We start from the raw sequence: 13,141 nt of genomic DNA, 5'->3' as shown, positions 1-13,141 counted from the left end.
TCCTGCCCCACAGTGATTTACCTCTCTGCTGACTGTCCTGGGCACCCAAAACATACTGCTGGGGAGGGTCACATGACTGCTCTTGTGGCTTCCCTTTGCTTCCCCATCAGAAAGTCATTTTTCAGAGGGACGCAAAGAAATCTATGGGGAACATAAATTCTGTGCATGTGCAGTGGTGCAGAATTCCCCCAGGAGTAACTCTTCAAAGGCATGAAGGACAAAATGGTTGCATCCCTCCTTCAGCTCCATCACAGTTCGAAGCCCATGCTTGCTGAGCACTCTGAAAGCAGGGATGGATGGTGGGTAATGCGATCCGCACATACTATGACATCTTGAAGAACCACAATTAGCGTAGGTTAAGTAACGGTTCTCTCTTCTTCGAGAATGTCAGTGTGGATTCCCCTATAGGTGACTGGCAAGCAGCAGCATCTTTGGATGGTGGGACTGAGGTGTCACAGCTGATCAGGGAAATGAAGATTGTAGCACTGCTCATCCAAGCTTGGCATTTGCCCTGGCTGCCATGTCAAGCGCATGACGTTTAATGAAGGTCACAGGATTACTCCACACAGCTGCCGTGCAAATCTCCAAGATCAGCACATTTCTGAAGTAAGCCAACAATGCTGCCTGTGCTCTGGTGGAGTGTGCATTTATGTTAGGCGGAAAAGACACACCAGGCAGCTGCTACCAGATGGATGTGCACTGTGTGATCCACTTTAAAAGTTTCAGGGAAGAGACTGCCTGGCCTTTCACAGATTCATACATTCTGAGGCCAGAAGGAATATATGACCACTCTGCCCTTTGTGCCCTCACAGACACTTGCACACCCCAGACACTGCTAGCCAAAAGAATCTAGTCTCACAGGCATAAGGCACATGTGCCCCTTTCAATGGAAGCCATACTGACACGTATTGGAAGTGCTGAACATTCTTTCCGCGTCAGTGGGACAATCATAACTGCACAAGTCACTTTGTTAGGATGATTTCCAGCCTAACTGGCTGTCACTTACAATTAGAGAGATTAAAATGGCCCTAAGAAGTTACAAATTGGTTGTTACTTTTACTCTCTGCTTGTTTCACAAAATAGCAAAGCAAGAAATATCCAGTAGTCTAGTGGGGATTATAGGTTAATTTTAATGTACTGATGTTTTTAAGCTGTGACACAATGCAAAGTTCATCATAAGAACATATAACAGCCATATTAGGTCAGACCAATGGTCTATTTAGCCTTGTGAGCAAGACACGAGAAGTCATTCTTCCGCTCTACTCTGCTCTGGTTAGGCCTCAGCTGGAGTATTGTGTCCAGTTCTGGGCGCTGCATTTTAAAAAAGATGTGGAGAAATTGGAAAGGGTCCAAAGAAGAGCAACAAGAATGATTAAAGGTCTTGAGAACATGACCTATGAAGGAAGGCTGAAAGAACTGGGTTTGTTTAGTTTGGAGAAGAGAAGACTGAGAGGGGACATGATAGCAGTTTTCAGGTATCTAAAAGGGTGTCATGAGGAGGAGGGAGAGAACTTGTTCACCTTAGCCTCTAAGGATAGAACCAGAAACAATGGGTTTAAACTGCAGCAAGGGAGGTCTAGGTTGGACATTAGGAAAAAGTTCCTAACTGTCAGGGTGGTTAAACACTGGAACAAATTGCCTAGGGAGGTTGTGGAATCTCCGTCTCTGGAGATATTTAAGAGTAGGTTAGATAAATGTCTATCAGGGATGGTCTAGACAGTATTTGGTCCTGGGGACTGGACTCGATGACCTCTCGAGGTCCCTTCCAGTCCTATAATCTATGATTCTATGATTCTAAACTCCAGCCTTTTGACAGTGGCTAGTGCCAGATGCTACAGAGGGAATGAACAGAGCTGTGCAATTTCAAGTGATCCATCCTCCATCATCCAGTCCCAGGTTCTGCCAGTTGAAGGTTTAGGGACACCCGGAGCATTGGCTTGTGTCCCTGGCCATCTTGGCTAATAGCCATTGATGGACCTATCCTCCATGAACTTATCTCATTATTTTTGAACCCACTTATACTTTTGGCCTTCACAACATCCCTTGGAAATGACTGTGTATGAAGAAGTACTTCCTTAAGTTTCTTTTAAACCTGCTGTTGATTATTTCATTGGGTGAAGGGGTAAATAACAATTCACTTGGTCAATACAATTCATAATTTTATAGACCTCTATCGTATACCCCCCCTTAGTCGTCTCTTTTCTAAACTGAATAGTCCCAGTCTTTTTAATCTCTCTTTGTATAGAAGCTGTTCCATGCCCCCAATCATTTTTTTAGCCCTTCTTCAAAGTACTTGGTCCAAAGCACACAACTGAAATTCAATACGAGCTGTTTGCCTAACTCTCTTATCCTTTGACAACCCCAACCACACTGGTAGCAATGGGTTGTATGGAAACAGACACATTTCTGTAAATAGTTTTAAATCTTATAAATGAGCATTATAGCACAGAGGTTTTATAAATTTACCAGTACTTAAAACATTATTTTATTTTAAAACTGGTTTAGTTTTATAGTCCAAGAAGAACAAACAGTAAGGGAAGTTTCCTCCCACCCACTATCAATCCAATTAGTAATCTAAACTAATTCAACCAAGGCAATTCACAAGAAATTTCTCAAGATAAAAACTTGGGAACACCTAAATACTGAATAATTTGCTATTAGGCAACACAGCAAGATAAGCAAACTACAGATTCATTAGGTCATCCTGCATACAGATTCCATTTGGTGTGATGTGATTCTGTGCAAGGTTACTAAATTCAGTATTGCTCCCTGTCCCTGCAACCCCCCCCCCCCCCCTCAACAAATATTTGAAGCAGATTTCACCGTGCATGTACACAAGTACCTTTGGGACTCAGGGGTATCAATTACATTTCATTCCATTCCCCCACCCCATTTATCTTACCTATGCACACTCATTCTTTGTACTTATGAAATTGTTACTCCCTTGTGACTCTAGCTAAAGTGGAATAATCAGGGGCAAATTCTTATCTCTGACAGGAATTCTCTGTTCTCAAATTGACTGGTGTAAATCCAGCAGTACTCCACTGAATTCAGTAGAATTACTTGGAAAATATATCGGTGTAACTGAGATCTGAATCTGGCCCTTAGACATATTTTCTGAGCACTGGAAATTAAGCAAATGGCCTAGGAATTGTTTCTTACCCCCCTGCTGAAGGCTGCCAAGAATCTTCTCACCCAGCAAATGGATCAGTCTAGTCACAACCTGGAAGGGGGAAAGAAATGAACATTTCAGACAGGATATTTTATTTTAATGTATTCAAACAGATAATGGAAAAAAATAAGAGAAGGGTTTAAATAGAACATTGCTGAGAATTGCGAAGGGTTTTAACAAAGCACAGCTTCTCCATGGGAAGCAATTACTTCCACTCTGTGATATAGTGACAGCTCATTTTTCTTGTATAAAGTTACCTGTGTCATTTTTATTTTACACTAACCTTTAAAACTTAAAAAAAAATAGGTCGTTTACAATCTATTCTGCTATAAAAAAAAACTTTTCTGGAAAGACTCAGTGTCACATTTTCACTATATCTCCAATGTGCACATACTGTGAGTATTTCAGAAATAAAGTGTCTTGTGGTAGTTATTGAATACCATCTTATTTGTATACTGTACAATCACCCTGGCCCATACTCAGATCAGATTCCTCATATACAACAAGGTGTTATGGGTGAAGAGGTGGAACACACACATATTCAAAGCCCTGTATACATCCTGGCAAGCTGAATTACCTTCATTAAACTGATCTGGAGGCACAGGAAACAGGCATGGCTCATTCCAAGGACCAGATTTTGATCTCAATGGAGTTACTTGGGATTTATACTGATGTGAAATCAGTATCTGGCCCTTAATCTAATTTCAAAAGTTATAAATTTATCTTTACAAGAAGTAATCAGTAGTTCCTAACAAGAGCAATAATGGAAAGCTAACAGTTGTAACACTAAGGAGTAGCTGAACTGGAAAATACTTCAGTTGGTTTTGACACTTATCAATTTATCACTAAGTAAAATAAAGGCAGTATCTGCCTTAGTAAAATTCTAGTAAACTATAACTGCTAATATGTAGTAAAATACAAACACTTGGATTTTTTAAATAAAAGACATTTCCTGGTAAATAAGAGTAGCTTTGAACCTCATGAAGATGTTAAAGAGAAAACCACCCCTCATTTTGACTTGATTCATCAACAAGATAAATGTATTGTACACTATTGCTGTTTGTCTGACAAGAAGGAACTAAGTGGCAAGCGGAGCATGATTTTCTGTTGGCGTGTTGGTGTGTGACTGGCAATTACACAGCCCCTCCGTCACTAGCATGCCAATATTAATGACATCTGTGAATGCCCCTTCCCTCTCTCCTCCCTCCATGTTGTAAAAAATCAATAACTTGAAACAATAAAACATAAATTTCTCCCAAACGTAAGCACTTCAAGATTTAACCTTAAATAGGAAAACCTTGTAAGACATCGCAGCTTGATAATTAGTATTGTTTTATGCATCCTGTCTAAAGCAGTTTTGTCCTAGGCAGCCAATACCATTGATTAAGCCTGCATAGTTCATGTATCAGGAGGTAGCCATGTTAGTCTGTATCCACAAAAACAACAAGGAGTCTGGTGGCACCTTAAAGTCTAACAGATTTATTTGGGCATAAGCTTTTGTGGGTAAAAAACCTCACTTCTTCGCATCTGAAGAAGTGAGGTTTTTTACCCACGAAAGCTTATGCCCAAATAAATCTGTTAGTCTTTAAGGTGCCACTGGACTCCTTGTTGTTTTCATAGTTCATGGAATCCCATAATTTTAACAAATGTGAGATTTAAAGAGCATTTGGAGAAAAACTCGGGGCGTCTCCAACACAATATCAATTACTAATGTCAGAACTGAGAGTAATGGCTGAACTTCAGACAGGACCAACGTATTCGAACAATAAGTTTGCACAGAACTGTATGTCTCCTACCTCCAGTATCAGGGACAGTCAAGGCAAATAGTCCATATAGAATATAATGGAAAAATAAGCATATATTACAATCAGAAGCCAGAGATGGAAGAGGCCCATTAAATCATCTTTTCCCACCTCTCTACCAGTGTAGGTTTGTTCCCTAGTGTACAACTTATTCAATACAGCTTTCAAAGTCCCAAGTGATGGGATTCCCACCTCCCCCACTGGGAGAGTATTCCACAGCCCCAGTGTGAAGTATGGGCCCCATACGGTCAGTTGAATATTGCAGAATATCAAAACAAAATTCAGCTACAGGACAGATATTTAGACGTATGCATGCCAAGACAGGGTAGAGGAGATTTCCAGGAACATTCCAACCAATCCAAAGATGTTTTTTGACCTTGTACTCAAGCCACTCCCCAACTAAGCCCAGACAATCACATTGACAAAGTATCTTGAGGAAGCTTTCAAACAATCATACTTAGTGCCCTATCAAATGTACAAACGTGAAAAATGCATCACAGACTGTGAAATATGATCTTTTGTGTACTTTTACCCTATACTACACAGATTTCACAGGGGAGACCAGCATTTCTCAAAATGGGGTCCCAACTCAAAAGGGGGTTGCAGAGAGGGTCGCAAGGTTATTGTAGGGAGTTTGCAGTATTGGCACCTTTACTTCTGTGCTGCCTTCAGAACTGGGTGGCTGGAGAGTGGTGGCTACTAGGTGGGCACCCAGTTCTGAAACAGCGCCACTGCCAGCAGCAGGGCAAAAGTAAAGGTGGCAGTACCACAACCCCCCCTACAATAACCTGGGGACCCCACCACAAACCCCTTTTGGGTCAGGACCCCAACAGTGACAACACTGTGAAATTCCAGATTTAAATAGCTGATATCATGAAATGTATGATTTTTAAAAAAATCCTGCCACTGTGAAATTGAACAAAATGGACCGTGAATTTAGTAGGGCCCTACTCATACTAGCAGTGACCTAAGGAGATTGCTTCGGTAAGTTACCTCTTACCATCAGTGTCCATAACTAACTCAATCTTCGAACCTTGCTCAGCAGAGAATACTAATAAAGCAGAACAGCATTTATTAATGTACAGTGGCTAAGTAATACTGGCTGTTGCTCACAAAGGAACTGACTGCCAAGCTCATTTATTTTGGAATCTCAGCTAGAATTAAAAATCAACTAACTCTGCAGCAAATATAACAAAGTTTACTACTCACCCAGCTACAAGCAGAACCTGCCGCAGTGCTACAGCTCCTAGGTTTGCAATTGTGGATTTTGGTTTTCCACAGCTAAACCCAATCCTGCTAACTGCTTCAACTGTAGAAAAAATTCCTTCTACAGTGAAATCTATTAGACAGTGAAACCACCTCCCAAGGGAAATGCCCCATGACTTGAGAATTTTTTTAAGATAATGTCTATACATACTGTATTCAGTTAGCAGGCATGCTGGAGTATCAATTTGCACCTACAAAATATGAATCTACTATAACAGTTATGGAGTTACTATTTAACCATATTTTGCACTGCTAATGCACCTTTCACCAGAGGAGCTCAAGGAGGTTAGCAAACGACTAATATCTTGATTCCCAGTCTGCTGCTCCTACCACCAGGAGACGTGATTTGCCTTACTAGTTAAATCAATCCTTACACCCCTGGAATAGCTGTGAAAAAATTGTTTTTCCAATGCCCTGTGCGAGAGAAGCAGGCTGCTTACCATCATAGGATGAGTCACCATGCTGCTGTCATGGAAACATACAAGAACATCCATTCTGGATCTAAGATAGGAACTGGTCTGAGATTTCCTTGGAGTTTTAAAATATGCCAAGCATTTTCTCATAAAAAGGTACTGTGCTCTTTAGAAAACTTGGCCCTCAGTCTTCTGAGATGCCAATATAAATCACAGTTGCTGCTATTCCCAACCTGAGACTTGAGCTCTTTTGAGATTACTCAGAGCAGTCAAAACATGCATTGTAATAGCCTCCCACAGCGAAGAACATAGTTAATACAAAGCCCGTGGGAAGAATTCTAATACTAACGGTGAAGAAATTCTCAGTTAATTTCCAACCACCTTTATTCTGCACCACAATGACAACACAACTTAGTCAACTTACTCCCTCAGGTCCAGGAGCAATTCTGGCCAAGTGCAACCAGGGAACCACTGGTTTCTTCTCTGATAGAGAGGGGAATGCCAAGGAACAAACCATTCTTGCTCCTCCTGAGAAATGAGTAGCATGAGGAGCTGGAGCTGCTATACTTCCGCCAGGAGAGGAGTAGAGAGCAAGTAGCAGAGCAGCCTTGTTTTTAAGAAGAGAGATGGGGCATCAGGGACAGGGAGCCCAGGGGCAGGGAGCTGGGAAGCAAAGGGCCTCCTGAACGCTCAGGACAGTACAATTGGACTAAAGGAGGCTACAAGAGTCTAGAACTTTTCAGTATCAGAGGGGTAGCCGTGTTAGTCTGAATCTGTAAAAAGCAACAGAGGGTCCTGTGGCACCTTTGAGACTAACAGAAGTACTGGGAGCATAAGCTTTGGTGGGTAAGAACCTCACTTCTTCAGATGCAAGTAATGGAAATCTCCAGAGGCAGGTATAAATCAGTATGGAGATAACGAGGTTAGTTCAATCAGGGAGGGTGAGGTGCTCTGCTAGCAGTTGAGGTGTGAACACCAAGGGAGGAGAAACTGTTTCTGTAGTTGGATAGCCATTCACAGTCTTTGTTTAATCCTGATCTGATGGTGTCAAATTTGCAGATGCGATTGTACCTCAGTGCTTGGCTGTAGACGATGGATCGTGTGGTGTGACCGGGGTGGAAGCTGGAGGCATGAAGGTAGGCGTAGCGGTCGGTGGGCTTTCGGTATAGGGTGGTGTTAATGTGGCCATCGCTTATTTGTACGGTGGTGTCCAGGAAGTGGACCTCCCGTGTAGATTGGTCCAGGCTGAGGTTGATGGTGGGGTGGAAGCTGTTGAAAGCATGGTGGAATTCTTCCAGGGTCTCCTTCCCATGGGTCCAGATGATGAAGATGTCATCAATATAGCGTAGGTAGAGAAGGGGCATCTGCTCCAACCCCTCAGACAGAGACCAACACCTACAAGATCTTCACCAAGCATTCTCAAAACTACGATACCCACACAAGGAAATAAAGAAACAAATCAACAGAGCCAGACGTGTACCCAGAAGCCTCCTGCTACAAGACAGGCCCAGAAAAGAAACCAACAGAACTCCACTGGCCATCACCTACAGTCCTCAGCTTAAACCTCTCCAACGCATCATCAGTGATCTACAACCCATCCTGGACAATGATCCCTCACTTTCACAGACCTTGGGAGGCAGGCCAGTCCTCGCCCACAGACAACCTGCCAACCTTAAGCATATTCTCACCAGCAACCACGCACCGCACCATAACAACTCTAACTCAGGAACCAACCCATGCAACAAACCTCGATGCCAACTCTGCCCACATATCTACACCAGCAACACCATCACTGGACCTAACCAGATCAGCTACAACATCACCGGCTCATTCACCTGCACGTCCACCAATGTTATATATGCCATCATATGCCAGCAATGCCCCTCTGTCCAGTTTGGCCAATGTACATAGCAGTCACTACGCAAGAGGATAAATGGACACAAGTCAGATATCAGGAATGGCAATATACAAAAACCGGTAGGAGAACACTTCAACCTCCCTGGCCACACAATAGTAGATGTAAAGGTAGCCATCTTACAGCAAAAAAACTTCAGGACCAGACTCCAAAGAGAAACTGCTGAGCTCCAGTTCATTTGCAAATTTGACACCATCAGATCAGGATTAAACAAAGACTGTGAATGGCTATCCAACTACAGAAACAGTTTCTCCTCCCTTGGTGTTCACACCTCAACTGCTAGCAGAGCACCTCACCCTCCCTGATTGAACTAACCTCGTTATCTCCACACTGATATATACCTGCCTCTGGAGATTTCCATTACTTGCATCTGAAGAAGTGAGGTTCTTACCCACCAAAGCTTATGCTCCCAGTACTTCTGTTAGTCTCAAAGGTGCCACAGGACCCTCTGTTGCTTTTTAGAACTTTTTAGCACATCTAGGGCTGCCTCTGTATTGACAGAATTGGAACTTGTAACTTTCCACCAGGGCTACTTCACTATGCATAGCAACAGTAGATCCTGTAGTGAAGACAGAGCTCAGCCATTTTTTACACAGATTACAAGTTAGATGGCATGGTGGGAAATACACCTGAGTCTTCTTGTACACTACAGATTCCAGCATCACTTCCACCAGCAGAGCTGAACCAGTGATGAATTTTGGGCTCCATTTTTGAAAATGTAGACAAGACTTAGAAATCTCAGTGAGGTGGTTCTCTCCCCCCCCCCCCACCCCCACACAGGCTGGAGGAGAGTGAGCGGTCTTCTCTTTGCAGGCAGAAGAATGCACCTGGGAATGCAGCATTCACTCATCTCTATTGTGATGTGCATCATCTGGTGCCAGACAGTAGACTCCACTAGCACAGAGTGTAACATCTCTGGCGTGTTGCAATATCCGTAGTGCACTACAGTCACCATGGCACCTGCTAACCCACATCCAATTCTACTCAACAGACCTCCTAACACATAACCAGTTTACAATCACAGCTGTTGGCAGATCACCGGTCAGTACACTGGTCAGTTAGTCTTTGCACCACTACTCATGGAAAATCTATACGTCTAAAAGTCAGCTGGTTTGGAATTGAGACTCTCTAAGACATCAGACAACTTTTGAAAAAGGTTAGACGTGCACTTGAGTAACCATTGTGTTTGTGGAGCTGGACAGGATCTGGTAACTGTGAGTAGGAGAGTAAAAGTATCAGAACGGAAGCCTGCACTGATGTGATCACACTAACTGTGATATCAGAACAAGATTGTCAAACTGAATGCTACTACAGTTATGATCCAGGGAACTCCTTTTCATGGAGGTGGTTAAGAAATATACCAGGGTAAAAATTCTCAAAAACATGTGGAGTGACTTAGGAGCTTAAGTCCAATTTTCAGGAGAGACTTTGGGACTTCAGAGACTAAGGGCATGTCTACACTACAAATTTAAGTTGACTTAAGTAATTAAAACAACAAAGAGTCCTGTGGCACCTTATAGACTAACAGATGTATTGGAGTATAAGTTTTTGTGGGTGAATACCCACTTCGTCAGACGGAGCATTCACGAAAGCTGATGCTCCAATACATCTGTTAGTCTATAAGGTGCCACAGGACTCTTTGTTGCTTTTTACAGATCCAGACTAACACGGCTACCCCTCTGATACGTAATTAAAACAGTGGTTCATGTCCACACTATGCTCCTTCTCTTGGCGATGCACATCCTCACCAGGAGCACTTCCACCAAATTAACTGTCATGGTGGGGCACTGACAGCTGGAACCCCATGGAGGAGGGGTCTCCAGCTGTCAGCCCCACGTGGGGGGGGGGCTCCTGCTGTCAGTCAACAGGTGATGTAAGCAGTGCAGTGTCGACATGGACACTGCATCACCCTAACTACATAGACCTAAATGCTACACTTCTAGTGGGCACAGAGATATTAAGTTGATGTAGCGTAGGGTTACCATCCGTCCGTATTTCCCCGGACATGTCCGGCTTTTGCGTCTCTAAATAGCGATCCGGGAGGAATTGGTAACAAGGTTAAAATGTCCGGGTTTTTTTCTACCTCGCCTCCCTCCCTCCCTTCCATGCAGAGTGTGGCTGCTGATTGGGCGGCTAGGCCGATTGACCCACTCCCATTGGCCTCCAGCAGCCAGAGCCCTCCCCTGCTCCCCCCTCCCTCTCTCTGTAGTCCTCTGTAACACACAAACAGACCCACGTGGAGCCAGAATGGTAAGGGGAGTGGGGGTGCGCAGTTAGGGAGCGGGGGAGTGTTGGATGGGTCCCCAGCCTCCACCTGCCACCCCCCCTCCGTGCATCCCCCCCTCGGTGGGTCCCCCATTCCTGTCTGCCTGCTGGCTCGGCAGTACATGCAGACAACTGCTGTCTGCTGCCCCTGGGTCCTAGTGCCCCCATCCACTAATGGGAAGACAGGCTGCCCTTACCCTGCCCTTCCACCCTAGCCCTGAGCCTCTCCAACACCCCAAACCCCCCAGCCTTCATCCCCACACACCCTAATCCTCTGCTCCATCCCTGAGCCCCCTCCTGCATCATGAACCCCTCATCCCCAGACCCACAGCCCTCACCCCTGCATCCCCTCCTATCCCCAAACTCCCTCCCAATCCCCCTCCCTCTTCCCACACACCCCCTCCTGCCCTCAAACTTCCTCCTAAAGCCTGCACCCCCTCCCTTTGCACCGCCTCTCACCCCCAAACTCCATCCCAGAGCCTGCACCCCTCACCCCCTCCTGCACACCCACCCCCTGCCCCAGCCCGGAGCCTGCACCCAAACTCTATCCCAGAACCTGCACCCCTCCTGCACCCTAATCCCCAGCCCAGGACCTGCACCCCAGACCTCCTCCCCCCACCCAAACCCCCTCCCAGAGCCTTAGGCAGGTGGGGTGGGGGGTTCTGGGCACCACCAAAATTTCTACAACCCTGCCACCCATGCGAGTGGATAAGGGTCAGGGCAGTCAGGGAACAGGTAGGGTCCTGGGGGGGGGGCAGTTAGGGTAGGGGGTTCTCAGCAGGGGACAGTCAGGGGACAAGAAGCAGGGGGGGTTGGGGTTCTGAGGGGAGCAGTCAGGGGGTGGGAAGTGGGAGGGAGTGGATGGGGCGGGGCTAGGGCGGGGCTTCCCCCCCCCCCCCCCCCCAGTGTCCTCTTTTTTGTTTGTGGAAATATGGTAACCCTAATGTAGCGGGCAACTTACATCGGTGGGAGTTGCATTTTACCTAAACAGCGTTATATCAACCTAACTCTGTAGTGTAGCCGAGGCCTAAGTCCCACTGACTTTCAATGACACTTTGGCTCTTAGGTGCTTTTGATAACTGTACCCCTAACAATTTGGCAATGTGCTTTCGAGCACTGCAAAATTTTAAACAGAAGTCTAATATCAAAATGCTCCCAGCCCAGGCCCTCTTAATATGTTCGTAGATTAACCCCACCAGCTCTCCTCCTCTGAGCTGTATATTTGCCTACTCTCAGCTGGCTTACTTCAACTTCAGAACTGAACACCCTTCAACACAGTGGGCTAAACAGTACTTCAATTATATATAATTTGTTCCAGTTATAATACAAGTGCACAGCTGTGCACTCCATCCACCTCATATGATTTCAATTTCATTGCTATCCCTCTTTTCCAGAGCTCTGTTTAACAGCTACTCCAGTCCCTACGCTCGACTATCTGCACTGTTATATTTCAAGGAACTTGTAATTCTCTAGGTCCATTTCCATCTATGAGTTACCTATATGATCTTTCAAGACCAGAGTTTTAGCTAAAAAAATTTCCACTCATCTGTGAAATTTAATTTGCTTTACTGTAAACCATCCTGAAAACTCATTCTAATGAGAATTCAGTTCTAAAAAATGAATCAGTGGGAAATGTTGTCTTTTCTTTGTTTCATCTATAGTTTGGACTTCTGGGAAAATTTACAACTTATTTAGCACCATCAGTGCATCTACATTTAATTTTCCACTTTAGATAACTTAATTTTTAAAAATACTGCTCACTGATCATTTCCATAAAAAACATCCCAACAGTAGATTTCCACATACAGAGACCATCACTATTAATTTACTGGCAGTAAGTTGATTCACAGCAGAAAAGCAATCTTCATTTAAAAAAATACAAACCAATGATAATGAATAGAATTATATCCCAGAAAAGTTGCGCTCTTTGTCCTATAAAAGGAATACATATCACTTTACAGCAATTTTTGTGCAGGAAAAATTACATTGCTATGATATTTTATAATCAGTCCCTACCTGATGCTTTCGAAAGAAATAAGTCTTTGGCAGTAGCAATCATTTTTCATTGGTTAAATCTCAAGCACAGAAGAATCACATGATATTACGAGTGTACCCGCCCTAGCCAATATTTCAGAACTTTCACCTCTACCTAGAAAAGTAGGTTTCACCTGAAAGAGTGGCTAAGCTTTGCTCAGAACATTGACATTAACAAATGCAAGTTCAAGGTGAGCATACATCTCCTCCCAAAGCTGCCCGATGGATAGACATGGCCATGTAATGGCACAGGCTTGCTGGGTCACAAACTAAA

General features: G+C 44.2%; 1 protein-coding gene across 15 annotated transcripts in view; it reads right to left on the bottom strand.

Annotated features, from left to right (window-relative positions):
* The window catches only part of PNPLA7 (patatin like phospholipase domain containing 7), a 420,470-nt gene that overhangs the window by 189,341 nt on the left and 217,988 nt on the right, over positions 1 to 13,141 (bottom strand). For all 15 annotated transcript variants that reach the window (XR_010593664.1, XR_010593665.1, XR_010593663.1 and 12 more), the window contains one exon: positions 3,163 to 3,223. Coding sequence is in view for 12 of the 15 variants with exons in the window: in XM_065572470.1 (XP_065428542.1) it covers positions 3,163 to 3,223 (61 nt within the window). In the remaining 3 variants the exon portion in view is untranslated. The remainder of the gene's footprint in view (positions 1 to 3,162; positions 3,224 to 13,141) is intronic.

The sequence above is a fragment of the Chrysemys picta genome, chromosome 18 (genome assembly GCF_011386835.1).
Source record: "Chrysemys picta bellii isolate R12L10 chromosome 18, ASM1138683v2, whole genome shotgun sequence".
Classification (NCBI taxonomy): Eukaryota; Metazoa; Chordata; order Testudines; family Emydidae; genus Chrysemys; species Chrysemys picta.
This window is presented reverse-complemented; position numbering and strand designations above follow the sequence as displayed.